Genomic DNA, 27,061 nt, shown 5'->3' with positions numbered 1-27,061 from the left:
GATATGTTTGGTCTTGGAGGAATAGATTTGCTACGCTGCTGCTGCAAAGCAAGTAGAGGACTTGTTACTGCCAATACATACACTACACGCTGCTGTGAGCAAGTAAGACATGCTGCTGCTGTACAATATAGCATACATGAATTACTCGTAGCAGATCTATACAGGTGGAGCTGGGGAAGGTGGAGGGTTTCTGAAAGCGCGCTGCAACTGCTACAGCATACCTGAACAAGTATTTGAAGTTTGAGCAGCGAGCTCATTGGCTAGTGATACAGCAGGAAACAATTGGATATGTGATTGCAAGCAGATTGAGTTAAAGACCTATCAGCCTGCACCATCTAGAGTTTCATTACAGAACTTTGTATATAGAGCAGTGGTATTCAAATGGCGGACCCTTTGTTCCATCCGGACCGCGGGACATAATTGCGCCATTTTACCGTTTCTCCAGATTGAAGTGAGCAGACCGTCAAAACAACGGAGAGGTTCACACCACAATGATGTTTCGGCGCTATATCCTCTAATATTTTTATCTAGAGCCAAACGCGTTTCATTCAAGCCCTTTCCGCTCTGTGCGTGTTGCTTCTCCCTCTTGATAAAGACGTAAAGTGATACATGAAAAGCAGCAGATGACACGGTTATTTTAACAACAGAAGCAGAAACACGGTGAGCAGTAAAATAGATGATTTTGCTAAAACACTGCAGAGCAACAATGTAGCAAATATAATTATTTGTATCTGTCATACAGATGACTCCGACCGTTTAACTAAACCAGGTTTGTAACGAGTTAACGCGTGACGCCATTATACGTTTTGTTTTGTTTTTCCACACATTTAGCATTATTAATCAGCATATGAAGAGTTTGGTTCCAAAACGCAATAAATCCATTTAGATTAATTTGAGTAAAAATGTGTTTTCTTTACCAAGAAAGTAGAAAGATGAAAACCACTATTTTCTGTTTCAAACTTTCACATAGTATTAGTAGGTCATAATAACAAAAATAAAATAAAATCCGGGTTTTGATTTTCAAAGATTTATTATAAAAACGGATAATTTTCCCCCCCAAAATGCAATAAATCCATTTAAAAAAAAAAAATCAAAATGCAATTAATCCATTGAATCAATATAAAAGTTTTTTTTTTCATATTGAAACTGTTGAAAATACACAACAACGTAAGTTTATTAGTATAATATTTCTATTAAGAACTGTAAAAAAGATTGAAAACATTTTTCCTTCTCCCGAGTGCCTCATCTTCTTAATCTCCTCACGTAAATAATTCGATTTCGATGCCTTACGTTTCTTACCCACCGCAGAAACAATCACAGGTTCATCAATGCCGTCAAAATTATTCATTTTTTTGTTTGTTTGTTGATCGAAAAGTACAAAATAGATAAGAAAAACTAGGAAGCCGGGTGTATTTAAGGCGCTGCCGTTACTGTTTACATTGCGTGGAATGGTGCGTTGTGATTGGTTGAGCGCGGATATATCGCATTCTGCAGAGAAGGGAGACTGGCGTTTGTCGCGGTTTGGAAAGAAAGGGAGAAAACATGACAGAATAACATGGCGGATATCGCATTTTACTTCAAATTAAACATTGACTTTTCAATACCAACCAGATACAATACTGATTTTTGCAGTAACTCTTTTTTTTTTTTTTTTTTATGGTGTTTATCGCGTTTTGGAACCAAACTCTTCATATTATGAACATTTCATAATAAACAATGTTATAATTTGGAAAATGATTTAGAGATGGCAAGGGAAGACAAAAAACTTTTGATTATTAGATTGTGTATGTTGTTTGTTTTTAGTAGTTTATTACTTTGAGCAATATATAAAAAGGTCCATACTTTTCTTAAGAGGTAAACTTAGAACCCCCAGAATGTTTTCTCAGTCCCAAGGCCTTCTTTGTGCCATGTCTAAATGTATATAATATTAATTTAAAAAAATAAAAAATAATAATAATAAAAAATAATAATAATAGCCTGATAAAACATCTTATCTCACCTTTTTATTTACATATCCAGGTGGGAGAAATATTTACTTTTTTTGGTAAATATTGATAAAAATTCTTAGACATCACTTCTTTGGCTCTTGGGCCCCAATATTCTCATCTTTGATGACTAATTTGAATGTTTAGGTTTTTTTTTTTTTTTTTGGAGGTGTATAACTGTTCTAAAAAAGGAATTGTCCGGATGGACCTCCACTGGAAAGGGAAATATAGAGACTGGACCTCTTGGAACTTTAATTGAATACCCTTTGATATAGAGTGTATACTGTATTTATTAAAATCATATGGTTAAATGGCTGCCTTTGGGACATTACTTGTCCCTATCCCTAAAGGCCACATCTACACTACCTCTTAACCATATTGAACCTGCTGATCAGTACACATGTCTGTTAACTTACATGTATGGTCTGTCTCCTATATTTCATTGTGTTTTTGGTTTATTCCTGTGACCTAGTTTTCCCAAGTCTGTTTAATTAGTTATGTCATTCACCTGTGCCCTGTTAATTTACTATTAAGTTCCTTTGTTTGCTCTGTATACTTTAACCCTTAGTTCTCCCTTAGGCTACGTCTACATTAATCCGGATACATTTGAAAACGGTGTTTTCATTTAAAAAAGTTCTCCGTCCACATTAGCGTTTTCTGACGTTTCCGTGTAGATGAGAAACTTTTGGGAAAAGCCTGAAAAGGCTAAATTCACCTTACTGCGCATGTGTAAAACCTCACAAAAGCTCAATAAGATGATACAGTCGGAAAAATAAATAATAAAGTTATCACACAATTCTTCTGACAGGATAATTTTATTTAGCAAAATATCTCTCCATTCACTGATGCGTCCAGGTCGAACTCGGTCACCATAAGTTTGGTCTAAAACGCAACTGCTCTCGTGTATTGCCGCAGGACAGGAAACATGAGTAAATTTTCTGTCATCTTTGCAGGACTGTGATATGAAGAGTGTGCAAAGTAACATTTTACCAACAGTGTGAAAGTGAATAGCACATAACAGGCACAATACCAGTATAAACATGAATATCTATTGGTACAATATGCGTCACATGACTAAACTTACGTCATCGTTTTTAAACACCTCCGTTTTGCCAGTCCACACTACAACTTTGGAGTTTTCAAAAAGCTTCGTTTTCATTAAAGTAACAACAGGTAGTTTTTTGCTCTCGGGGTCCCCCTACAGTTGGGAAACAGTATTGTCCTCTACTACTGTCGTAAACTCTGTCATCCTACATGCACGTGCAATTGTTGACAACCAGGATAGCCCTGAACACTGTAGGAGGAGGTCACATGCAGGTGTTCTGCTTGCGTCGCGTGTGAAATGTCTTCATCCCAGGTACAGTGGCATATATTTCAGCATGTCATATGAATATAATTTCATGGGTTTTATTTTTTTTCTAACGACAAATGATCGCGATGCTCACGTTTACAAGCCAGCGTCATTATAGTAGCCTAGTCTATTGGTTACCGTTTTACTGGATCTATATGATACTTCAATGCAATGTTTAAGTGGTTGATAATAACCATATATCGTCAATATTATAATATCAAGCTACCATAAATGAATCTGCAAATTTTACAAATCGATTTGCATTATAGCTTGAGGCAAGACAAATAAACAAATATCACAGACATGTTAGGTATCCTAAAATATGATTTTATTAATAATCTTCCTCCTTTCTTTGTACATGTTGAGTAGACTACACTTTTTAGGTCAAACATTTGCTATTTGCATTTCATCGATTGCAAAGTTCAAATCAGAACGAGAATACTAGCGATAGCTAACCATCAAAAACTAGAATATCGTTTACTAGCTACCAGATTGATAATTCGCTACTACTCTAGCGAATTAGAGAGGTTAGAGAGAGGCATTCTTTTTTCGATGGGGCGTTCGATGCTCCCTGCACACACAAGGTCTCTCGCTCGCTTTCTCTCTCTGCCGTCCGCGCGCGTTGGAGCACAGTCTCTGTCTCGCGTGCGCGCTCGCTCTAGATTCCGGGAGATTTGAACTAATTTGCGGTATAACTTGTCGATCACGAGTGGCTCAACAGGTAGATCTATAGATAAACTCATCTTTCAGGGATTTGACCGACCGGGTTGACAATTTAGCGTGAGAAACCGGGGGTGTGGCGTACGTGTGAGCGTGTGAAACCAATCAAATGCGGGTGTCTCACGGCCAATGCGTGAGTTGGCAGCTCTGCAATGTTGATCCTCGTTCTGCCTTTAACGCGATCACTTTCTCTTTTTATCTTTTTGCTTTGCTCCGATAAAACCTTTGCTTTCTTGTTTTTCTGTGCTGCTTCGGCCATGACTATAACATTTGGCTCGCAAGTCCGATTTTAAGGAAGTGGGGGTGGTGGTGGAAGTGACGTATATGCCGTAAAGCAGTCGAATTTTGTAGTTCTCTTTGTTCGCCGGTTACTACCCGAAACCCGAAGTTTAAAAGTACGATTAAAAACGCTACAGACCCCGTCAGGCTATGGCAGACGTGTCATTCAACCTATTGTAAGTCGATGTACCATCACAAGAGACTTGGAAATATATTTTGAAGGTTGAAAAGTTACCTGTTGTTACTTTAATAAAAACGTTGTCTCAGTGTGGACGGAAGGCCAAATCAGAGAGAAAAAGGTGCGTTTTCAAACGAAAACGTATTAGTGTGGACAAGGCCATAGTCTCTCTCCGTTCTCGTTAATGTTTGTGTGGTTTTCTCCTGCGTTTCTCCTGGTTCCTGAATGCTTGTGATTAAAGTCTGTTTCCTGGAATTATTCCTCGTCGTGTTTCTAATATACCACGTTACGTAACAATGTCCTTGAAAGTCCAGGAAGGGAGCCACATTTTTGAGCATATCAATATCGTAACAATATCAGCTGCATGTGTTGTGAATATGCCAATAAAAGCAAGAACATATTTCAATTACAGGCCTATTATATACATTATTTCCAATAATAAATACCCGTTGGACACTTTATTTCCACTCTTTTCAAATATTTTATTCATTGTTTATTTAAAATAAATAACTCTGAGCTGATATGAAGAAATGAAATGGGAAAAGGGAGAAGAATGGGATCGGAAAAAGACGAATTCGAACTTGGGTCATCAATTTTGTCACTCATTTACTCTCATTTCATTCTGATTCTGGATAAATATAATTCTTCTGTGAAACACAAAAGAAGATATTTTAAAGACTGTTAGCCACCAAATATTTTTGGTAACTGTTTAGTCATATTGTATGGACAAAAACCCCCACAAAAAACCCCCAGACATTTCTCAAAATATCTTTTTATGTTACACAGAAGAAAGTAAGTCATACAGGTTTAGAAAGTCATGGAGAGTTTTTATTTTTCGGTGAACTACCCCCTTGCATACAATTGTAAAGAAATGCACAGAAGAACTTAAACAAACAAACAAACATGCAGTGACCTTTTCAAAACCTTCAGTTCAGTCAGGGCTGTGAGAGGCAGATAGACTCGTTGATAAAGTGTCTGATTCGAGTCTTGATCTTGCTCTCTTTCTGGCTTGTTATGTTGTGTAAAAAGAGCACAGCATACGCTTAGCTGCCACTTTGTGACAGGTTGACATGTTGTTCAGAGCTCCACCATGAAGACATGGTCATGTTTTCCCCTCACAAATGCAGAGGCACAACTCTGTTGTGTGATTTTATGCTCAAACAACACGTGTTTTTGTGTGTGCGTTTCCTAGTCACATGGATGTTTTTGACAGCATCTTAGTACAATTAGCATTCACATGTTTCTGTGTAATTATGTGCATGTGCACATGTGACTCTGCTCATCAACACTCTGTCTCCTGTGTGATCGACCATATTTGACACTGCCACGGTGTCAATTTGATACTCCACACATGTATATCTCACTACAGTTGTAAGTGTGTTGGAGCGCACGTCTTTTCCCCTATTTGTAGTGCAAGGCAAACTGTGAGCAGACAGACAGCAGAGGAGCAGACTACTTTCTCTCTCAGACTGTCCTTGCAGCTTCCCAATATCTGCAGCTCCCCTCTGGCACCTTCATCAACATTTAAACCAGCAAGAATGTCACACACATTTTTTCTTCTGTGTGTCTTGCTGACTTCAAGTGTTACAGAGTTATTTAGGCAAAGCAAAGAAGGGAAAGGAGACGCTTTTAATACTCCATACAATGAATGAAAAATACATTTCTGTGAGACTCTGGCTAGCCCTGTGGTTTAACAAATCCAATCAAATTGTTACGCTATCTATATTAAACGAGGATTATGCAATGTAATATTTTACGCAGCTGAACTTTAAATCCCTTTTAGCTCTGTATGGTGAAGTCCCACTCTACATTCTAGAGAACTACAGACCTGTCTCTCTCCTACCATTCATTGCGAAAACACTTGAACGAGTTGCTTTTAACCAAGTATCATCCTTCCTGTCTCTGAACAACCAGCTGGATGTCAACCAATCTGGCTTCAAGAAAGGACATTCAACTGAGACTGCATTGCTGTCAGTCACGGAAGCCCTGCGGATCGCAAAAGCTGCTGCCAAATCATCAGTTCTCATTCTACTGGACCTGTCTGCTGCCTTCGACACTGTGAATCATCAGATCCTCTTGTCCGCCCTCTCATCACTGGGCATCACTGGAACCTCCCTCAACTGGTTTGAGTCCTATCTCACAGGTAGGTCCTTCAAGGTCACATGGAGAGGTGAGGTGTCCAAAGCACATCAACTGACCACAGGCGTTCCTCAGGGTTCAGTTCTCGGACCGCTCCTCTTCTCCATTTACACCACATCACTGGGACCTATCATACAGGCACATGGTTTCTCTTACCATTGCTATGCTGATGACACCCAGCTCTACCTCTCATTTCAACCAGATGATCCCACAGTAGCTGTACGGATCTCAAGCTGTCTGGCGGACATCTCGGCATGGATGAAGGAACATCACCTGCAGCTCAACCTGGCAAAGACTGAGCTTCTCGTCCTCCCTGCCAATCCGTCTCTACAGCACGACCTCACTATCCAGCTAGATTCATCCTCAATCACCCCATCAAGGTCAGTCAGAAATCTTGGAGTAATCTTTGATGATCAGCTGACCTTCACAGACCACATTACAAAGACAGCTCGATCATGCAGGTTTGCAATGCACAACATCAGGAAGATCAGGCCTTTCCTAACTGAGCATGCAACACAACTTCTCGTCCAGGCCCTGGTCATTTCTAGGCTTGATTACTGCAATGCTCTTCTGGCTGGACTTCCATCATGTGCAACTAAACCTCTACAAATGATCCAGAATGCTGCAGCTCGTCTGGTCTTCAACGAGCCCAAAAGGGCCCACGTCACTCCTCTGTTCATCTCTCTGCACTGGCTACCACTCGCTGCTCGCATCAAGTTCAAGGCTTTGACGCTTGCTTACAGATTGACCACAGGTTCAGCTCCCTCCTACTTCCACTCACTACTACAAGTCTACATCCCTACCAGAAGCCTACGATCGGTCAATGAGCGACGGCTAGTAGTACCATCACAGCGGGGCACAAAATCACTCTCCAGATCATTCTCATTCACAGTTCCATGCTGGTAGAATGATCTCCCCACCCTCACCCGGAATGCAGAATCCCTAACATTCAAAAGACAACTGAAAACTCATCTCTTCCGGGGGAGCATTTAACATAAAAAAAAAAAAAAAAAAAAAACCTTTCCTCTAAATCCTCGCTTGCCTGGCTTATGCTACTCCGAGCTATGTCTGAACTTTGTATTTTGAGCACTTCTTGCGTTGCTTTTGCCTCTTCACGATGACTCGCTTGGTTTAGTCCTCAGTTGTAAGTCGCTTTGGATAAAAGCGTCTGCTAAATGACTAAATGAAATGACTACATTCAAACAGTTAGTGTATGAGATTGACAGCTGTAATGAATCTCAAATTCTTTTTTTATTGATAGCACCAGTCACCATTGTGGCAGTGACAAAGATAAACATCAAATATGGTCTGAATGAGTTCTGAATATTTAAGGGAGTCAGTTCAGTTGTAAAATGTGGATATCATAACCAAACGGTGTGTTTAGAAGTCAAAAACAGACTAACGTCACGTCTGCAAGTGTGATTTTGCAGCCTGGTCTCACTATTAATATGTAGGTATTAATACGTAATATTTACAGGTATACATTTTTTTATGTTTGGATGGATGCTAAAACTTACTGTCATGGTATGAATAGCGAACTCGAACACGAACACAAATATGATGAAGGAACAGGAGTATTTTAATACAAGTCTCGGGCAACAGGCCTCTTTAACCAGTGTAATCACAATAATGTATTGGCAGCGGCTATTTGTACTAAGTGCAAATTGCGATGGATGTTATTTACAGTTACACTAAGTGAAAATAGCAACAAGGTTATATTTACACTAAGTGAAAATAGCATATTTTCTTAGTAATATATGCTATTAACACTAAGTTTAAATAGCAATAAGTTTAAATATTAGCAAAATATTCTATTTACACTATAAATGTCAAAAGTAGTCCAAATGATGATGTATTGTAGTTGCAGTTCTCTTTTGTGGTATATAATAGCTTTATATGAGGTACAGAGCACAATTTAAGTTAATCGCTGAAAATGTTACCACGATCCACCTGGTGAAGGCACGGATTTCTCATTCAAATGCACATCACCCAAAACACGGCATGTCGCAATCTGTGATGAAACAGACAGGAGCCAATGAGGGTTTGATATCGCTGTCGTAAAATGTGTCGTAAAGCCCCTTGAGGCGGCAATTTTTTAATTTACAATGAGTGCGGGATTTGAACGGGATTAACGGTCAGTGCTGAGAATGGAGATGAAAATCGCTGAAAAAAGGCTTAAATTTGGGTCTGGTCCTCACAATTGCATGTATTCTAAAGATCTGGATTACAGCACATGAACAAAATTAATTACTTTTGTAAATTTATTTAGCATTTTTGGCATACTTTATGGTTCTATTGTCTATACTGAGAAAACACCTTTGTGTCCCATAGCAAACAAAATAAATATTACATGAAAAATAATCGTTAAACGACTACAGAAATGTTATTCATTTAAAGGTTTTAAAGTTGTGTCTTGTTTATAATCCTTCAAAACAAGTATGCATCAAAAAAAAAAAAAATGTTCAATAAATGCGACTGAAACCAATGTCATTGAAATGACAACTGAATACAATAGACATATTAGGCTTGTTGTACCTGAGTTGGGCTGTCCATGCTTCCCTGGCCTGGCTGATTCCCAGCCATCTACTGACTTCACTTCCAAAAGGTAGGATCCCTTGGTCTCACGGTCAAACACAGCCTCCGTAAAGATGGTGCCCAGCTCAGGATCAATGCGGAAATACTGATAGTCTCCACTTCGGTCATTCAATAGAGAGTATGCAATCTGAGACACACACACACATACAAGAAATGACATTAAGAGGAGAATTAGTGTGAAACCAGTCACAGAACAGTTAACAGGTTTGTGTGAAAAGTGCATATGTGTGTTTAAGAGAACTCCAGAGTACTCATCTAATCCCATGTAATTAAACAATCCAGCTTTTTCCGAATCATTTATTCACCCAGCTCTCTGAGCTAACGCTGAGACCTCCTGTTGCTTGTTCTCCCAGTAATGCCTGTCACGCACATTGGCAATTTCCCAGCAGGTAAAGCAGAACTCAGGGCCATTCAAGTTAAGAATAATGAAGTTAATCTAGATAGCCAAAACTGTTGAATTGATGAAGAAGGGCCAACTGCTGTTTCAACAAGCCCCAAACAACAATTATCATACAAGCTGTTCTGAACGGCCACACTAAACCAGCATGATGGGTATTAAATGATGCCCTGCCGGCCGCATTAGAGCTGAGAACTCAAATAAGAGGCTGAATTAAATGTAAATGGCATAATAAAATGATTGCAGGGGTCAGGTTAATAAAACACGCAACAAACCCCATCTGGCAAAAAAGGGGCTATGTGTGTGTGTGTGTTGGGTTGTAAGAGAAAAATAATGATATTATCTCTCTCTCTCTCTCTCTCTCTCTCTCTCTCTCTCTCTCTCTCTCTCTCTCTCTCTCTCTCTCTCTCTCTCTCTCGCTATATATATATATATATTGAACGCTATATGCAAATGATAAATGGCATAACAATTACAATTCAGTATCAATTCAGAGGGCTGTTGAAAGGCCCCTCTATAAGGAAGAGAGAGAAGAAAAATACTAACAACCTTTTATTCACACCCTTTTGAATCAGCCGACAGAACACACTACCTTAAAATAAATAAAATAGCTTTCATTCACCAAGGCCGCGTTAAATTGATCAAGTGATTGATCAGGTATAAGACTATTATGATGTTACAAAACATATTCCAAGTAAATGCTGTTCTTTAAAAAAAATTCTATTCATCAAAGAATCCTAAACAAAGCACAACTGTTTTCAACATTGATAATAATAAGATATGTTTCTTGAGCATATTATAATGATTTCTAAAGGATCATGTGACACTGAAGACTGGAGTAATGATGCTGAAAATTCAGCTTTGAATAAATTACATTTTAAAATATTAAACTAGAAAACAGTTATTCTAAATGACATCTCAGAATATTGCTGTTTTCTTGTATTTTTTTTATCAACTGCAGCCTTTATGAACATAAAATATGTTTTTCAAATCTCTGAACAGAATGCATGCAGTACAGGATGTTATTTATGTAAACAATAAATAAATCTTAGACGTACAGTATATCATGTTTGCCCTCCCACTGAAATATGACACAAATAATGCAGAGAAACAGTAGTCATGGTTTTATCAGTATAAATAAGCAAGTTTTGGAGGTCATAGTGTGATACAGTGTATAGAGTATTCTATTCATCCTGATTCTATTCATCCTAATTTTACAGCTCTTTCAACAGTGAGCATAATGCTTAGTATAGTTTATATGTACAGTGTTTACAGATTCATTCAAATACAGAGGGTGACTAGCTAATTTAATAGAAAAACACCATTTCATACCTTCCCATTTAGCCCCAGGTCAAGATCATTGGCTGCCACCTGGAGAACTGGAGTCCCAATTTCCACCCCTTCAGTCACAGATGCCTCGTATATGGAGGAGGTGAAGAACGGGACGTTGTCATTGACATCTGTGAATAACAGACAGCCACACAGTCACATTATAATAAAAATAACTCCATATCGGTGGGCCCAGGTTGAATACCTTTTAAAAAACTAAACAGACAATTGATATAACACTTTTCATCAGTTTTCTATTGTTGGTGGATAAAGAAACACTTTTTTGATGGCTTTATTGGTCTGTTAAACACTGATATGAACCTTTGGCTCTCTGTCATTCAAAGAAACTGAATAATTTGGCCTTGGTTGCAAAGACAGTACTCATGAGACAGTACTCATGCGAATCAACATTGTTTCATTATATAATTTTTGTTTTTTGTATTGCAGCATTAACACAACAGTTTGGCATCTTAAATATGTGAGATTCAGATTCGATTCAGCCACCTGACTATGAAAATGCAGAAATATCATTTGGTAGCTTGAGGGAAATTAAAACTGGCTTTCCATCAGAACAAATCAGACTTATCTAAACTTTGACATTATGTCTTATCTAAGCCTTATTACATTAGAGGATTCTGTGTGTTCAAGAGGAAATTAATACCAAAACTACTCTTCTAAAAAGTGCTTCTCTCAGTACTAGAAGGGACATGAGGACATTGGAATTTAGGGTAAGATCTTTAATGGGTTCAATGATTCCAGACACTAATCACCATCTGATGCACTTTGAGGTTTTAATTTTCTATCAGCCAAAGCCGTAAACCATGAATTAAACAGGAAGGCCAAATCCATTACAACCTCCACCCTCCAGCACTCCCTCGTTTTACTCTCTCTCTCTCTCTCCCTCTCTTTTAAACATGGCACTGGCTGTACTCTTAAATGGAGCAAGAAGCACTGGTGTAAATAAATCAGAAAGATCAGAACAGATTAATTATTTGTCCGTGGCTTATGCTGAACGATAAAGTGTTTTACCCTTCAGATCATGGAACTGATCCTGATCAGGTGCAAGTGTCCTGCTCCTACAACTCCAGATACATTAATATACATCTTGTAAGTACTGTAACTGTAGCTAGATCATTATAAAGAAGCAGTCATAACTAGGGGAGAGCACAGGGTTCATCCATGAAGAGAGAGCTAGATTAACACTGCGGGGCAAACTCTGTAAATTACAGGAGGAAGTGGTAAGACTTCCTGCAGTGGAAGAGATGAACACAGAGGAATACTTAAGTAGAGGCGAACAGGGTGGGATGAAATAAATGCTATTAAAGAGTTGTGGATTTATAGGACACATTCTGCAGTGATCAGAGCTTAAGAGCATGAATGGATTATAAAAAGAAATTAACAAGTATAAGGACAAGGAACTGGAATTAAAACGAGAGATAGATTAAAAGCTGTCATTTTAAATGTATAAAGATATAAAGACACTTCCTTGTAAATTGTTTTGATGTGAAATAATAAAGTTCCTTTAAGAAATATACATGTTTGCAAACAAGCTTGTAAACCAATAGCAACACAGCAACTACACCCACAGTTCACTGTCAATTTGAATCAGTTTAGTCTAACAGCAAATTGTATAGATGTAATGTTTATATGTACATGCGTCGCACGTATTCTGAATATTATCTCTGAGCATGCGAAGAGCTGCATTTCATGTACACACTACCCGTTGGATTTCATTATAATCAACACTGTGCATTTATTTAAGTTCTGCCGGATACATCATGTTGAGATGTTTCTGGTCAATGTAATATCTACATTATGTCCTTCATTTTAATTTAGTTTTTAACCACATGACTAGAGTCCTGCTTGTGCATACAGAATGATGCACTTTTGAATCTGATCTGGGTTCAAAGGTTTACAAGGAAGTAACTTTCTATATTTAATGGTTTAAAAAAAGACCTCTTTTCAATTGGATTGAGCTAAATCCGTTCACATTAAAGCGCCCCTATTATGCGTTTTTGAATACTTTTCATGCAGAGTGTAATATAGCTGTTTGTGAATGTAAAAGGTCTGCAATTTTTTTTAAAGATCAAAGTGCATGACGTATTAAAAAAATAATAGATTCTGAACTGCCTGAAACGAGTCATCAGTATTTTCCTGTTATAAAACCTACGTCACCATTATAAAAATGCAACCATTATGCATAACATTTTCATAATGCCAGCTCATGGTCTTCAGCAGTGTAGGCTCTCGTAAAGGATGGGTTTAGAGAGACTGAATCTTCAAACAAATCGGTTTCAGACTCTGAGAAATGAGGCGATGCACAATGTATATTATGAGAAGATTAAAGTGTTTTTTTTTTTTTTCACCATAGATGCATGTGAACCTATTGTAGGAGACCTCCAAAACAAAACAAGGAACCTTTAAAATAGCATAATAGGAGCACCAGGGAATGTTTGTCATTCTGGTTGACATATATACTAATACACTGCACATATACACTGGCATTAATAAGTGTAACATGTTTCTCATGACAACCTCTCATATACTGTAGATGACCTTTACCTGTGATGTTTATGTGAACAGTAGTGAAGGCCGCCAGGGGTACAGGAGCCACGTTCTGAGCTCGAACCCTGAGCATAAAGTTGCGTGTGGTCTCATAGTCCAGGGGCTCTGCAACAAGAATAGAGGCGGAGCCATCTTCACGATTCGGTGTTAGGTAGAAACGAACAGGCATGTTGCTCTCTGGCACCAATCCATCCTCCAAGTTATAAGTCACCCTCGGATCACCCAGCGGAGAAGTGGCCTTGATAGTCTGACAGGGGAGAATTGGTTTAATATTCATATATACACTACCCGTTCAAAAGTTTGTGGTCAGAATGATTTGAAAGAATTAATCTGTTTTTTTTCGGCAAGGATACATTAAATTGATCAAAATCGACAGTAATGACTTTTACACTGTTACAAAAAAGTCATATTTGAAATCAGTTCTGTTTTTTTGAACGTTCTATTCATCAAATAATCCAGAGTTATTTTAGTAGTCATAGTTATTACAAATTTTAATATTTCACAATATTATTGTTTTGCAGTATTTTTGATCAAATAAATTCAGACTTGTTGAGCATAAGAGCATTTTCGACCGCAAACTTTTGAACCGTAGCCACTTTCAAATATAATATTCATATATTTCATAATATTTCATATATTCACATAACTATACTAGAGTCTATTTAAAAATAATAATACAAAGCAATGTTATAAAAAAAACATATTTCAGCTGAACAAAGCAGGTTGATCTGCATCTTAAACATCAAAGGCTTCTTTTTCTGTCCTAAGAGAATTTAGTCGCTGTCTTTAAATATAACAATTGTGAAACTCTGTTAATAGGGCAACTGTAAAGAAATCACCAGATCAATTAAATACTTCCTATACCAACAAGAACACAAATAACATTTAAATACAAGATCAATTAGGAGAACAGCAAGCTTTATCTCAGGACAGTTTTCTATGTTTGTCTTATTTCTTTTCTTTTTTTCGTCCTTTGTTTGATTATGCTTCTCTTCATAAAATGCGCATCTGCCTTAATAATGGATTTAATGACAATAAATGTATTCCAGGAAATTCAGCAAATTAATACTTTCAGTGCATTTGTAACCAAATGAAAATGGGGGAAAAAAAAGGAAATGTCCATAAATTATCCAATGACTCAGTGATTGGCTGACTTCCTAAATAGTGCATGTAATGAAGCAGCATCCTTAAAAATTGAAGGAGAGAATCAGATGATTAATGGTAGGGATACAGAAGCTCTGGCTGACCTGGGGACTGGAGCTTAAAAAATCCTACAGCATTTTACCATTAGTTTTAAATGGACTATGTGAGTGTGTGTATGTGTGTGACTGTGTGTACTTGTGGATGTGTTTTGTGACAGCCTGTGTGAAGACTCTGTGTGGTCGAGCAGAAAGCACAGACTGTCAGTTGTAACCGCCAGTACATGACAGTAAAGTCGACAGTGTCTGGGAACTCAAGTCCCTCAAGGAATACCCACAACCTTATTGTGGGATTAAAACTTATTCACATCCATCATAGCATTCCTTCAATGCACACATAAAAGACATAGTAATTAATGGAGTGCCTCACAGGTGTGCCTCAAAGGCCAAAGTAATAAATCACTTAGTAGAAGCTATATGTTTGTTTTGCCTCTTGCCTTTGTTCCTGCAATTATAGTATATTTAGCTTTGGTAAAATCGACATCTTATGTAATAAATATCTTTGGAATCACTGAAATTCATAGCTTTTTACCCTGTACGGCGTTGATCCTGTTATTAATTGAAGTAAAAAGCAGCCATAAATCTGCATAACTGACATATCTGTAGAGCTCTAGTAGATTATAAGTGTTCAGCGTTATGTTAAGTACATACCACAACTGGAGTGTCTCTGACAGTGTTTTCAGGTATGACGACCTCGTATTTGTCTTTCTCCCACTGTGGAGGCTGATTCTTCACATTAGTGATTGTGACTGCCAGCTCGACTGAACTGCTCCGATTCCCTCCATCTGTAGCGATGATCTGCCTGCTGATGTAGGTCCTCTGGAAACAATCAAACACATTTATTGATGATAATGTCAAATACAATGTAAAATTGGAAAATTTAAAATGAACTAAGACAAGGGTTTTCAAACTGGAGCCCAGGGTGAAATATTTGAATTAAAAAAAAGAAAACAGAAAAAAGCTTTTACAAATTATTTTAGGGGATCTCAAATTTGGCATGTTAGCTTAAGTTATTAAATACTTTTAACAAAATTAACTCATTTAAAGAATTTGATAATAATCAAACGTAGCGTCAGTTCTGGCAGGTCACGTTAGTCAAGCTCGCATCAGCTGATCCACGTCTACCTGTAGGGATACGACGCCTATCACTGTATTCATATTCATACTCCTTCAGCATTATCAACAGCTATCACGTTTTTCAGGAGCTAATTACCCTCCTCCATCCCCAGCTACTCCTTTCATTAGTCAGGATTTGGCATTCTGATTCCCCTGAATCAGACTAAAATTCTCTAATTATGTTGTATATTAAAATTAATGAATGATATCGGCATACATTCATGTTGGTTCTGTTCAGTTTACCCTAAGGGGGTTATTGCTGCTCTCCCTGCTCTTATCCATGCTAGGCTGCATGGACGCGCAGGGAGTTCTTGCCCAGAACAGAACCATACCTCCAATCCGAACTGTATGCTAACTGTCAATCATATTTGACGATAGTGGCCCTGACAGAAATGCTGTTTCAAAGTGTATAAAAACAGAAATCATGAGATTAACAGTAGTTTTTTTTTTTCTATTGACAGTCACTAGATTTTAACTAAAATACATAAATCTGCATATAAAATTCACACACAATATAGTAAATAATAGTAGATACTATTTATATTTTTTAATATAAGTATATTTCTCTTTATAATATCACACTTTTTTTCACATTTATTTTTTTAAGAAGTGGGTCCTCCGGAAAGAAAATCGGAATATCCTTGGCATCCAAAAATTTAAACAATCCCAGTACTACTTTAAATGGAACTGTGTCAAGTGTGTCAACACAACAGATAGATACATCATTGTATTTGTTGTCATCTCACTGCAGATGCATACATCCGCTTCGAAACAGCAGACCGTCTGCATGCAGAATGATGTGAAATGACAGCTAAACAATTTTCGCCCACTCTCTGTAATCGCACAAAGAATGTATACAAACGTTCAAACGCAGAGAAACAAAAAGTCACCATATACACCAGCTGATCTTGGTAGTCATAGAAACAGTTACAAAGGTCTCTTGTCAAAGGTGGTCCGATATCAGTGGCATTCAAACCGAAACACCTACTCTCACACACACACAAACACCCCATCAATAACCACAATTAATGCTTAAACAAGTCAAGTTATTTCAGATATAAGCTTTACAGAAACAAGCAGAATCCGTAAAAGACCTTGTAACCACCCAATCAATCATCTGAGCAGAGTGCTGTGAGAAACTCTTGTGGACCTGCTAAATCATTCACAATGCGGCATCTTAAAACTTCACACAGGAACTATATAAAATTCATGTTGCAAGTGCAATTTTGGATTTCTTTCCACACACCTCAAACTCCTGCCCTCTATGAGGTTTTAATGATAAATCATTCTGCTTGAAAGTATTCCTGAGAAAGCTCAAGTCTGAAACTTGCTTTTTAAAACTCTTCGACTGTGTGGAGCACCCACACACATTCACACAGGTAAACTCAAAATCACTTTACATTTGAACCATCAGGACTTCACTCGGTTCAATCTGAGCCCAAGCTGGCTGTTTGGAGCAGGACTGACCTGAGAGATAGGCTGGTTTACATAGATCCAGCCAGTGAGTGGATTGACTCGCAGATACTCCGGCTGCTCCTCAGACATGGAGTAAGTGATGACCGCATTAGTGCTGTAATCATCATCGTGTGCAGCCACTCGCAGAAAACTGGTACCAATCATGGTGTCCTCGCGCAAGAAGTCTGTTAGAGGGAAGACAGCAATTATTTAACATGCACTGGAAACTGCTAAAAAGCTTTGATAACTGTCATATCCACCGATCCTATCTTTGAAATTGCATATGAAAGACACTTTGATCAATACGAACCAAAAAATCATAAATTAATCAATCCGTTTCATATATAGTTCTGTGATGTAGTGTTACGAATATGTAAGGAAAATGACTTTCTCAGAAAGATCATGCTGGTCAACCAACAACAGAAGTTAGTCCACCAGCTAAAATTTGGCTAAACCAATACAAACCAGCATAAAGACAATCTCCTTCATGTTAGTTAGTTTTTTTTCTTTTTCTAAGAAGCTGGGACAGCAACAAGAAACTTTTGAAGATTGGTTGGTTTTAATTTCTGTGATGTCCCACCACATAGTCCCGCCCACACTGAAATCTCATTGGACTGAGCTAGTACTGCTCATGCATATAAAACATCAATGGACAAAGACAAACTTCTTGTGAAAGTTTAGAATTAATGTCTTACAAGTTAGTCATCTATTTTTTTTTATTTCTTTAAGATGGGTCTGACATTAAGAAAAAAACTATTTTGAATCTGAAAAAAAAAAAAAACGGATTACCATTTGGCTAATTTCTAGTTGGTCAAACTAGTTCTTAATCTTAAGACACTTAAGAACTACAAAAAGTTCACCCACAACTGAAAACTTTCATCATTTACTCACCCTCATGTCATTCCAAACTCATAAGACTTCGATAAATATTTGAAACACAAATGAAGTTATATATTAAAGGTGCTATATGTAACTTTTCTTCTAAAATGAATCCTTTTTTTATTGCCTGTGTGTGAAGGGGTTGTAATCACACATTACAATGATCCACTTGACGGGTTTTGCTATTACCTCTGAAGGCCAGTATTCCTATTTCTATGTGAAGTCTCCAGGTCGGATTTTCTGCGAAATCCATCGGATGTGACGTGCATGCGGGCTCCCGAGCCTCTCTCCTTTTTATATACAGTCTATGCGACGGCACTGCAGCTGACGACATGGAGTCTGATAACACCAAAAAACGACCTGCCTCCAGCACAACACAGACTCAACACAAACTCCATATAAATATAAAAAAACAAAACAAAAATGTATCTGCTGAAGCTCGTCAGGCCAAACGTCAATCGGATCGACTTAGGACGAAAACACGGATCAACATCGGCAGAGCGTTTGAATTATGGAGAGACCTCCGCTATTTTTATTGTGATAAATTACAAGTTTTCAGATATGCTGAAATAATGGTAAACTGTAATGAAATAGCAAGGTAAACTACAACATATATGAGACTAAAATGAATACAAAAGACTGTTCCAGGAAAACAAAAAGTAGGTGCTTTAGGATGTCACTTTTATTTTATGTAACGTTACTAGATCTACTGTCTAACGTCAATCATCCCACTACTATCATATTGTTTATAATACACATTTCCAGACACGTTCAGTACAGTAATGTTACTTCCTACGATCTTACTGTTACACTGAAATTGTTCAGTCTAGTTCACTAACCGTTTTCGTTATCATATTATACATTCACCTATGTTGACATTGCTGATTGTGAAAGATACACGAATAGTTAGTGAAATGCCTTATGCTAACACCACATGTCAGCTAAATGCAGTCAATGTAACGTTATCATGGTACGAGCATGGAGCATTAGTTCAACGTCAAGCTGATAAAAGTAGCCTATTATTGTAACGTTGCAGTGGGAGTTTACATTAGTTTCCAGCATGTTGTGTGATGCTTTCTCCGGTGTGTTGAAAGTCTCAGTGTGGCCATGTACCATGAGTGCTCGGCTGCTCGCTCTTGTGTTCGAGCACGTGCAAGAGCCACATACAGTAAAAGAACGAGCGCTCTTGTAAAAATTGGTTGCAATCTGAAACATCACCGATAGAGGCCGCTAAAAAATACATATAGCACCTTTAATTGAAACCTGAGTTGTTTCTATCCCTTCATTGAAAATAAAACTTAAAGTAATAAAGGTGTCGTAAAACAAATCCATATGACTTTAACGCTTTAATCAAAGTCTTATGAAGAGATGCAATCCCTTTATATGACGAAGAGATTTAATTTAGGCTTTTATTTACATATAAATACACGTACACAGAGAGTATCACATATGGTAAACACGAAAGCTCATGCATGCAAACCTCATTGGTTTTTCATGCATCACTTTCGTGTTTACCATATGTGTTTGTATGAATTGAAACATAAAGCAATCCTATCTTTTCAAGACTTGGATTAAAGCACTCGATTAATATGGATTAATTTTTACAATGCCTTTGTAGCGTCTGGACCAATCACACACACACAAATTAATCATTAGGCCTATATTTAATGAAGAATCCAACAAACTCACTCTTCCAACAAAGTTCTATGAGACTTCCCCCACAAATGAAGCCTACCCACTGGCAGAACCTGGTGTCCTATTACAGGACACATTAAGACTGATAACAAGCTTTACGACCCAACGGAATTTCCAGAGAGTTGTGACACTCTCTTAATTTTTGCTGAGAAGAAGAAATGAACCATTTGAATCCTATATATTCTATATATATAACCATGTGATAAATGTATTAACATGCATCTAATTTTCCATCTCATAATTTTCCTTTTATGTGGTTTGGCCTATGTATTCATTCTCTCTTCTAAACTATGTTGGTCTGAGACATGACTTGCATACTATGGTAAACCAAAATCATATGTGTAGCATGTCTCTATAAACTCCAATCTTTGTCCCCCATTTGTTAATTTACATTTCATTTTTCTAACTTTATGACGCATTAGTATTATAAGAATTTTGTAGATTCTTTTCATAAACACCCAATGAAATGAAACATTCAAATGCCCTGCTAGAAGACAATGGGTCTTAGAAATTCCCTCCAAAGGGATGGCTTTTGATTGGCTCACACACCTCCAGAGGGTGTGACATCTTCACACATTAAAAACTCTCTTAGCTCCTCTCTTGTCCTCTTGCTCTTGCTCTGGGCCGCTTACGCTCTTGGCCTCTTGCTCTCTGACTCTCTTGGTCCTTCTTGAGAAGTCCTAACGTGAAGATGAGGCTGAACTAGAAGTCCCCCAAGGAACCCAAGCTTGCGCCAGGCTCCGGCCTTGTCTTTCCATTCATCAAAGACCCTCTGACCCCCACTGGTTCTCTCTAATCAAGACCACATCAGCAAAGATCAACTGGAGCCTCAACAAATTGCATCAGGACAGTTTAATGCAAATGGACGAGACATGCAAGTATCAAACTTAAGCTCATCATTTGATACATTAGATATCCTTACCCCTTTCAAGAAGGGTGTGTTAGAACTAAACTGATGGTTTGCTCAGGCTGTTGATCTGCTGAACATCAAACAATGCTATAACTTCTTGCTTTCCTGTATTCTGCTTCAGCTCTCTTTCCCTTGGTAAACTGCATGCATGTATGTATGTGTATGTTAGAGTAGTTAAAATGTTTTAGTCTAGTTAATAAAGTCTTTTTCATATCACACGTAAAGTTGTCTGTGTCTCAAGCTCATATCTGGAGTCACTAATCATAGATCTTGACTACTTGCTCTTAGTAGTACTTAGTAAAAAAAAAGACATTTCCCATGCCCCGGAAATGTACATTTCTATTAATTAATTAATAACCAATATTGAGTGTTCATGGGATGCACCGAGTAATTGGTTGTAATGTTAATGTAGCTACATAAAGTTAACCCGATTAACTGATCCAAATATTCAAAATCAATTATAACAAGTTATGATTGATTATTAATATTTCATAGAGCTAGTTTGCAACACCATTACAAACTTTTTGTATCTTTTGTAAGTTTTGGTTACCTGGACTTTCAAGAGAGGAACAGATACTAAGTTTAATTTAAAATATCTTAATTTGTGTTTTGAAGATTAAATAAAGCCTTTTGAGTCTGGAAGGAAATGAGGTTGAGTAAATGTTGACAGAATTTACATTTTTTGGTGACCTATTCTTTAACATAGTGACCTTGTTTATGCAACTGTGTCCAGATACTATATAATAAACCCCTCAAGTACCATAGGGAAAATCATGAGTTGTGCATAAGAATTCTGAATTTCATGAAAATGGAAGGCATGTGTTTTAGTTTTATACTCTTCAGCTACAATGCGTTGAAAGAAATGTGATCTGAACTGTTCTGAACAGAGATAACTTTTTTAGTGTTTGTGTTTTATGAATGACTGTCACTTCTTATTTTCGTATTTGATGTGAACAGACAATTTTTTTTTTTTTTTTTTTGCTGGAATCTTTCCACAAAGCACCTGGCTAGGAAACGGAAGCTTGGAACAACATGGATATGTAACTATACTTAGTGCCTATACTTATTAGCCCTGTACAAAGATGCTGAAAAGAAGTTGCTTATTACTCACATTCGTAGCGTAAGTTCTCAAATTTGGGGTTGTTGTCATTTTCGTCAAGGATCAGAATGTTGAGTTGGCAAATGCCTATGAGGGGGTCCGCCGCTTGGTCCGTGGCCGTCACCGTTACTGCATACTCCCTCTGCCTCTCCCGATCAAACTTCATAGCAGTTACGATAACACCTGAAATAGTACCTCTGTTACCATGGAGATTCTGTTCACCAATAGACTATTTTTCCAGTCCTACAGATAATTCAATATAGTTGCCTATATTATGTGTCACAGTAATGCTACATCTCCATTTAATCTTATATAATAAAGAACAAAATGATCTTTTGAAATCAAGCAAATAACACTACTTAGACACACAGCAGTATTGTGGGAAATGTTCTTTCCTTTTTGTGCTTTGAGTTCAGAGTGTCAAATCTCTCAACAATTCCCAATTTGCATTTGAGTCATTGCAAACGTGCCTCAAGTTTCTCCCACTGCAATCCATTCCTATTTTCTCTCTTTATTCTCCTCCATAAAAGACACAATGATTGATGTCCAACGAACAGTTCTATTTCATAAAGCATTCCATTTCTTTAAGAAGGGGGCTTGACACAACACATTTAAATACTGTCTTTTCTCTCTCTTTGAGAGTAGGCATGTTTTGAAAGGCTATGATTTAAGGGAATTAAACTCAAGTTAGAATTCATGAAAATACTTCAAGGTAGACAGAGGGAGGGAGGGAGGGAGAGAGAGAGAGAGAGAGAGAGAGAGAGAGAGAGAGAGAGAGAGAGAGAGAGAGAGAGAGAGAGAGAGAGAGAGAGAGAGAGAGATGATGATGATGATGATATTATAAGAGAGTGCTTAATGAGACATATTTAAAAAAGGTTGTGTTAACTAGTTACCCCATCAAAAAAAAAATTCCATTTCAAATCCAGTGACTTATCTCAAATGACATCCGGTGATTTTGAAAAGAATGACAATGTAGTCATCTACTTTCATGCTCTTAGTACAGTAATTGGCTATTCACTAAACCATGAATGAGCTTATTGAATAAGTGTGCTTGAATCGTTACCTGTTTCTGGTTCAATGCTGAAGGCAGGAACAGTGCTGTCTTTATGCATGAAACCATACGTGACTTTTCCATTGGCTCCTTCATCAGCATCATCTGCATGGACCTGCAGCACAAATGTTCCTGCTGGCTTATTTTCCAGTACTGAGGCCATCTCCTTATACTCTGCACACTGTGAGAGGGAAAAAAAAGAAAGAAAAACAAACAGTTAAAGAAAAGGGTAAACAAAACATAATAAGGCTGTTTACACTTGGAATTAAGATCTCTCCCAACGGACCAGATCACAAGTGGCTAGCCTTGATCTCCAGTCAAAATTTGAAAACCGACTTCTAAAGCAGGATCTCTGAGGGCCACTGTGTTACTGTGAACTAGTACTAATAGTAAGTAATTTAAAGTATCAGAAATGGAGTGGCAGGGTAGAAAGAAAGTGAGATGAATAGGAAGAAAAGCAGTAAACATTGTAGACCGGACACACAATGACGGTATGAAGAATGAGAGAGGAGGCGTATTAAATCCTTATTCTCTTTTGTTCTGTTGAGATTCATCTCTGTTTTATAATTGAAGAGTCCTTGAATCAATTCCATCCCACTGAATATTTGGAGACGTCTGGAATAAGCCTTGATAATTCAGCCATGCTCCACCACCCACACACCTTTATCCTTGTGTGTGTGAGTGTGCGTAATCGCAAAAAAATAAAGCAAGCGCTGCCTCTCCATCATTAGTTTGCTCAGCTTAGGATAGCATGAGGTTAGATGTGACTCTGGGAAAACAAATACAGTAAATAAATCAGTTTAAAACACATGGCGAAAATTCCCAAATCAGTCCAACAGCTTCTCCTTTGATGGCCACTTCTGACACCTAATTAATAACAAGGGACCCGGTCCTGTCTGTGATGGTCTTTCATCCTGCAGCTAGCTAAAGCCCGGCGCCTAACTCTGTGTTGTTCAATCAGTAAGGTGAGCGTGAAATCCCACAAGGTCGGAAGTGGAAACATCTCCATCTCATTGACCTCCTGAAACCTGGCAATAAAACACACATGCTGTGGGCCTACAAGTAAGATAACTTCTCAGTGGAGATCCACGGCCACTGATGTTCACAGATCCACAGGAACGTTTTGATATTCCAGAACACAGAAAGGACGGGGGAATGGGGAAGAGGTTCAGGTGCGAGTTTTATAAAACAAACTCTTTTCAATCCTTAAAAAGATCATACAAAGGTATTCTAGGAAGCTAGAATGGCAGGAACAAAATCAAAAGCATGCAAAGAATAGAATGAGCACAAAAACAGAATGGGGTTAAAATATCTGAAGCTGAGCAGTGGCATTTTTTATTTATATATACATAAATTTATTTATTTTGTTTTGAGATGTCTAGCTATGAGGTCTTTCAGCAGAGCAAGAACTTTCACTTTAGCTTCCCCACGCTGCCTCAAAAACTAAAGAGATGTCTTGCATCTCAGTGGACGCTAATTTACTTCACACCCTGCCAAGAGAAACTCAAACAAAATGCTCCACAGACCTGAAGAGAAGTTCCTAAGTACAAACATCGGCCCACGGCCAAGCATCTTCTCACCTCACTGTGCAGCCTGGGAAGATTAAATATCCTCTAAATATCTCCAGTGTTGCACTCAACCCATATTTACTGGAGACATCAAGACGCAAGCAGACCCATAATGATTCAGCACATATTTCAAACACTTAATTAAAACAGTCTTCAGCTGATCGAGCAGCAGCCCATGTTGCCCAGCTAATAATATCTCATGAGGAAAAAGAAAAAAAGGGGGGAGTGGATAAAATGGAGAGAGAAGTAAAGAGGCACAAAATACATAGAGCAAATATATGCAAGAGAGGGAGAAAAGACAAAAACCTACAGACCAAGAGAGACAGCAATTGAAGGTGTCATAGTCGGGTTCCTGATGCAAAGGTTGTTCAAAAGGAAGGCAGCTATTCTATGCAGGGCCTAAAAATAACTTTTTTGCCATACCTGCCAATGGCTGGTGACTTAAGAAAATCTACCGGCCATGATTTAAAAAAACAACAAAAAAAACAAGCAGTTATAATACCAACATTTTCAGATATCAGTGAAAAATCCCAATTCTCTATTCCAATTTTGATACCACAGTTAAAACTACTAGCCTAACTAGTATAAATAAATACAAATATTAAAGACAAGTAACAGTAGAGTCATTGAATAAAGTCATCAAATGTAAAATGATACTGGATACTCTTAACTGTATAAACATTGTTTAATCCTTATTGAAGTGAGAGCAGCAGGCGTAATGATATGACGCAGCGCCTGAAAATAGTTCCATTGTGTTGACGGAAGGTAGCCTATTTTCAGGCGCTGCGTCATATCATTACGCCTGCTGCACTCATGGCACTCATATCAGCCTAGAAAATCTCAACTTTACATTTTCCGTCGGTCTTAGTGCACGATGTAACTACAGAAGAGTCAAGTTTTAAATAGGAAAAATATCGAAACTCTTTGGTCATTTTTTTTTTTAGAAATGCTAATGGTCTTGTCCACTTCAATGATGTATGCTAAGCTATGCTAAAAGTGGTACCACCAGAACCGGAGATCGGCTGAATGGATTCAAAAACGGTAAAACTCAACAGTTTAACTCTGGGGGAGTTGTAAAATGAGCCTATTTCCAAAAAAAGTGGAGTATCCCTTTAACACTAATGTGCAGATAAAATATACTGATACTGTCACACGTGTTGTCTTTCTACTTTCTACTATTTACATTAACTTAAGCCATAACCGACTATGTTTACTAGGATACTTGTGGGGACAGGCTTTTTTGACATAATTTTGTGTGAATTTGTCTGTTCAAGTGCGAGATCATGTAAAAGAGAGCTCTATTCATTATTTGCACAGCTTTTTGAGTGCGCGCTTCGGATGTGTGCACACATGACTTTCCACACAGGGTGCGAGTAACGGATTGAGTTCCCTTTTGCGTCTTCTTGCGCTTGAATATTTAAATTGGCAAGGCTTAAACTTTAGTGACGAAGCAGCCCTGGCCCGTAAACTATCCCGAGCGTCGTTCACGTTTGTTCACAGTCATGGGCTCATAACATTGCATTGTTGTTAGAATTCATAAAAAAATGTACTGGCCAACTGGCGATTGACAAGGTTTTATTTACTTGCCAACAGCGATTTTTACTTGCACTTGGTGAGTGTTAATTTTAGGCCCTGTGTTTTTTGTGTGTGTGTATACGATAGCTTTTTTATTTATATATTATTTATATCATTAGAATGAATGAAGATTTTGTATATAAATATACAAGACACAGATATCTACATGAAAAAAAATAATGCTGCATGAATGAATGATTTTTTCAGTATATCTTACAGGGTTCGCACACCTTTTCCAAGGTAAAAATTTAAGCACTTTTCAAGCCCTTTCAAGGTCCATTTTAAAGCTTTTTCCAGCACCTTACACCACCGTAAATTACATACCAATACATAGTCAAAATTATTATTTAGTGTTTTTATCACATTAAAAGAGATAATACTATAAACAGCCAAAATTGTGTTTCGTAATAGAAGAAGGATCAGATATTTAAGCAAATCACAAGTTTTATTTTTCAAAATGTATCACTGTCTAAGTAGATAATGCCTATGAATAATACTTTTCATTATATTAATGTCCAAATATTGCTTCCCAGATAATGTGATTTTCAGGCTGTAAAACTGAAGTAATTTCAAGGGCTGAAAATATGAAGACATGATTTGAACAGAAATATTTTACAGGCCTTGGTTTTGGGACACATTCTTGATATAGACAAGGTTTGAACAAAATCTGAGACAGTGCAACAACAACCTGTAATTCCATTTGAACCCAGAAGACTCTGAAAGTGCACAGGCACCTGCCTGATAAATAGCCTATATTGATTGAAAGAAAAAAATGTCAATTTAATTGCCAAGACATATACATTTATACAGGAATAGAGCAGTGTAAATATTGCATAAGGCCATCTTCAACCTTACAGTAGGCTACTTGTATGACACTCCATCTGACACGATTTCTGTTCAGCAATCAATGATTGTTGTTATGCACTGGGCTAACGTTTGCAGGTTTTAATTTGCGGGTAGTTAACATTACAGTTAC

The 27,061-nt window shown here is 37.6% G+C and overlaps 1 protein-coding gene and 1 long non-coding RNA gene across 4 annotated transcripts in view; both read right to left on the bottom strand.

Moving 5' to 3' along the window:
• Positions 1-27,061, bottom strand: part of si:ch211-186j3.6 (neural-cadherin) — a 380,887-nt gene that overhangs the window by 113,471 nt on the left and 240,355 nt on the right. For all 3 annotated transcript variants that reach the window (XM_056242529.1, XM_056242538.1, XM_056242521.1), the window contains exons 9-15: positions 22,955-23,123; positions 21,904-22,074; positions 17,321-17,493; positions 15,389-15,556; positions 13,536-13,785; positions 10,977-11,104; positions 9,188-9,374 (exon numbers count right to left, since the gene is read on the bottom strand). In XM_056242529.1, the coding sequence (XP_056098504.1) occupies positions 9,188-9,374; positions 10,977-11,104; positions 13,536-13,785; positions 15,389-15,556; positions 17,321-17,493; positions 21,904-22,074; positions 22,955-23,123 (1,246 nt within the window). The remainder of the gene's footprint in view (positions 1-9,187; positions 9,375-10,976; positions 11,105-13,535; positions 13,786-15,388; positions 15,557-17,320; positions 17,494-21,903; positions 22,075-22,954; positions 23,124-27,061) is intronic.
• On the bottom strand, positions 18,939-19,286 carry LOC130077335 (uncharacterized). The gene is made up of 2 exons (XR_008805734.1): positions 19,055-19,286; positions 18,939-19,021 (listed from the first exon to the last, which is right to left on the bottom strand). It is a non-coding gene; the product is annotated as an uncharacterized LOC130077335 (long non-coding RNA).

The sequence above is a fragment of the Rhinichthys klamathensis genome, unplaced genomic scaffold (assembly GCF_029890125.1).
Source record: "Rhinichthys klamathensis goyatoka isolate OS25496 unplaced genomic scaffold, OSU_Roscu_1.1 h1tg000022l_1, whole genome shotgun sequence".
Taxonomy (NCBI): Eukaryota; Metazoa; Chordata; class Actinopteri; order Cypriniformes; family Leuciscidae; genus Rhinichthys; species Rhinichthys klamathensis.
This window is presented reverse-complemented; position numbering and strand designations above follow the sequence as displayed.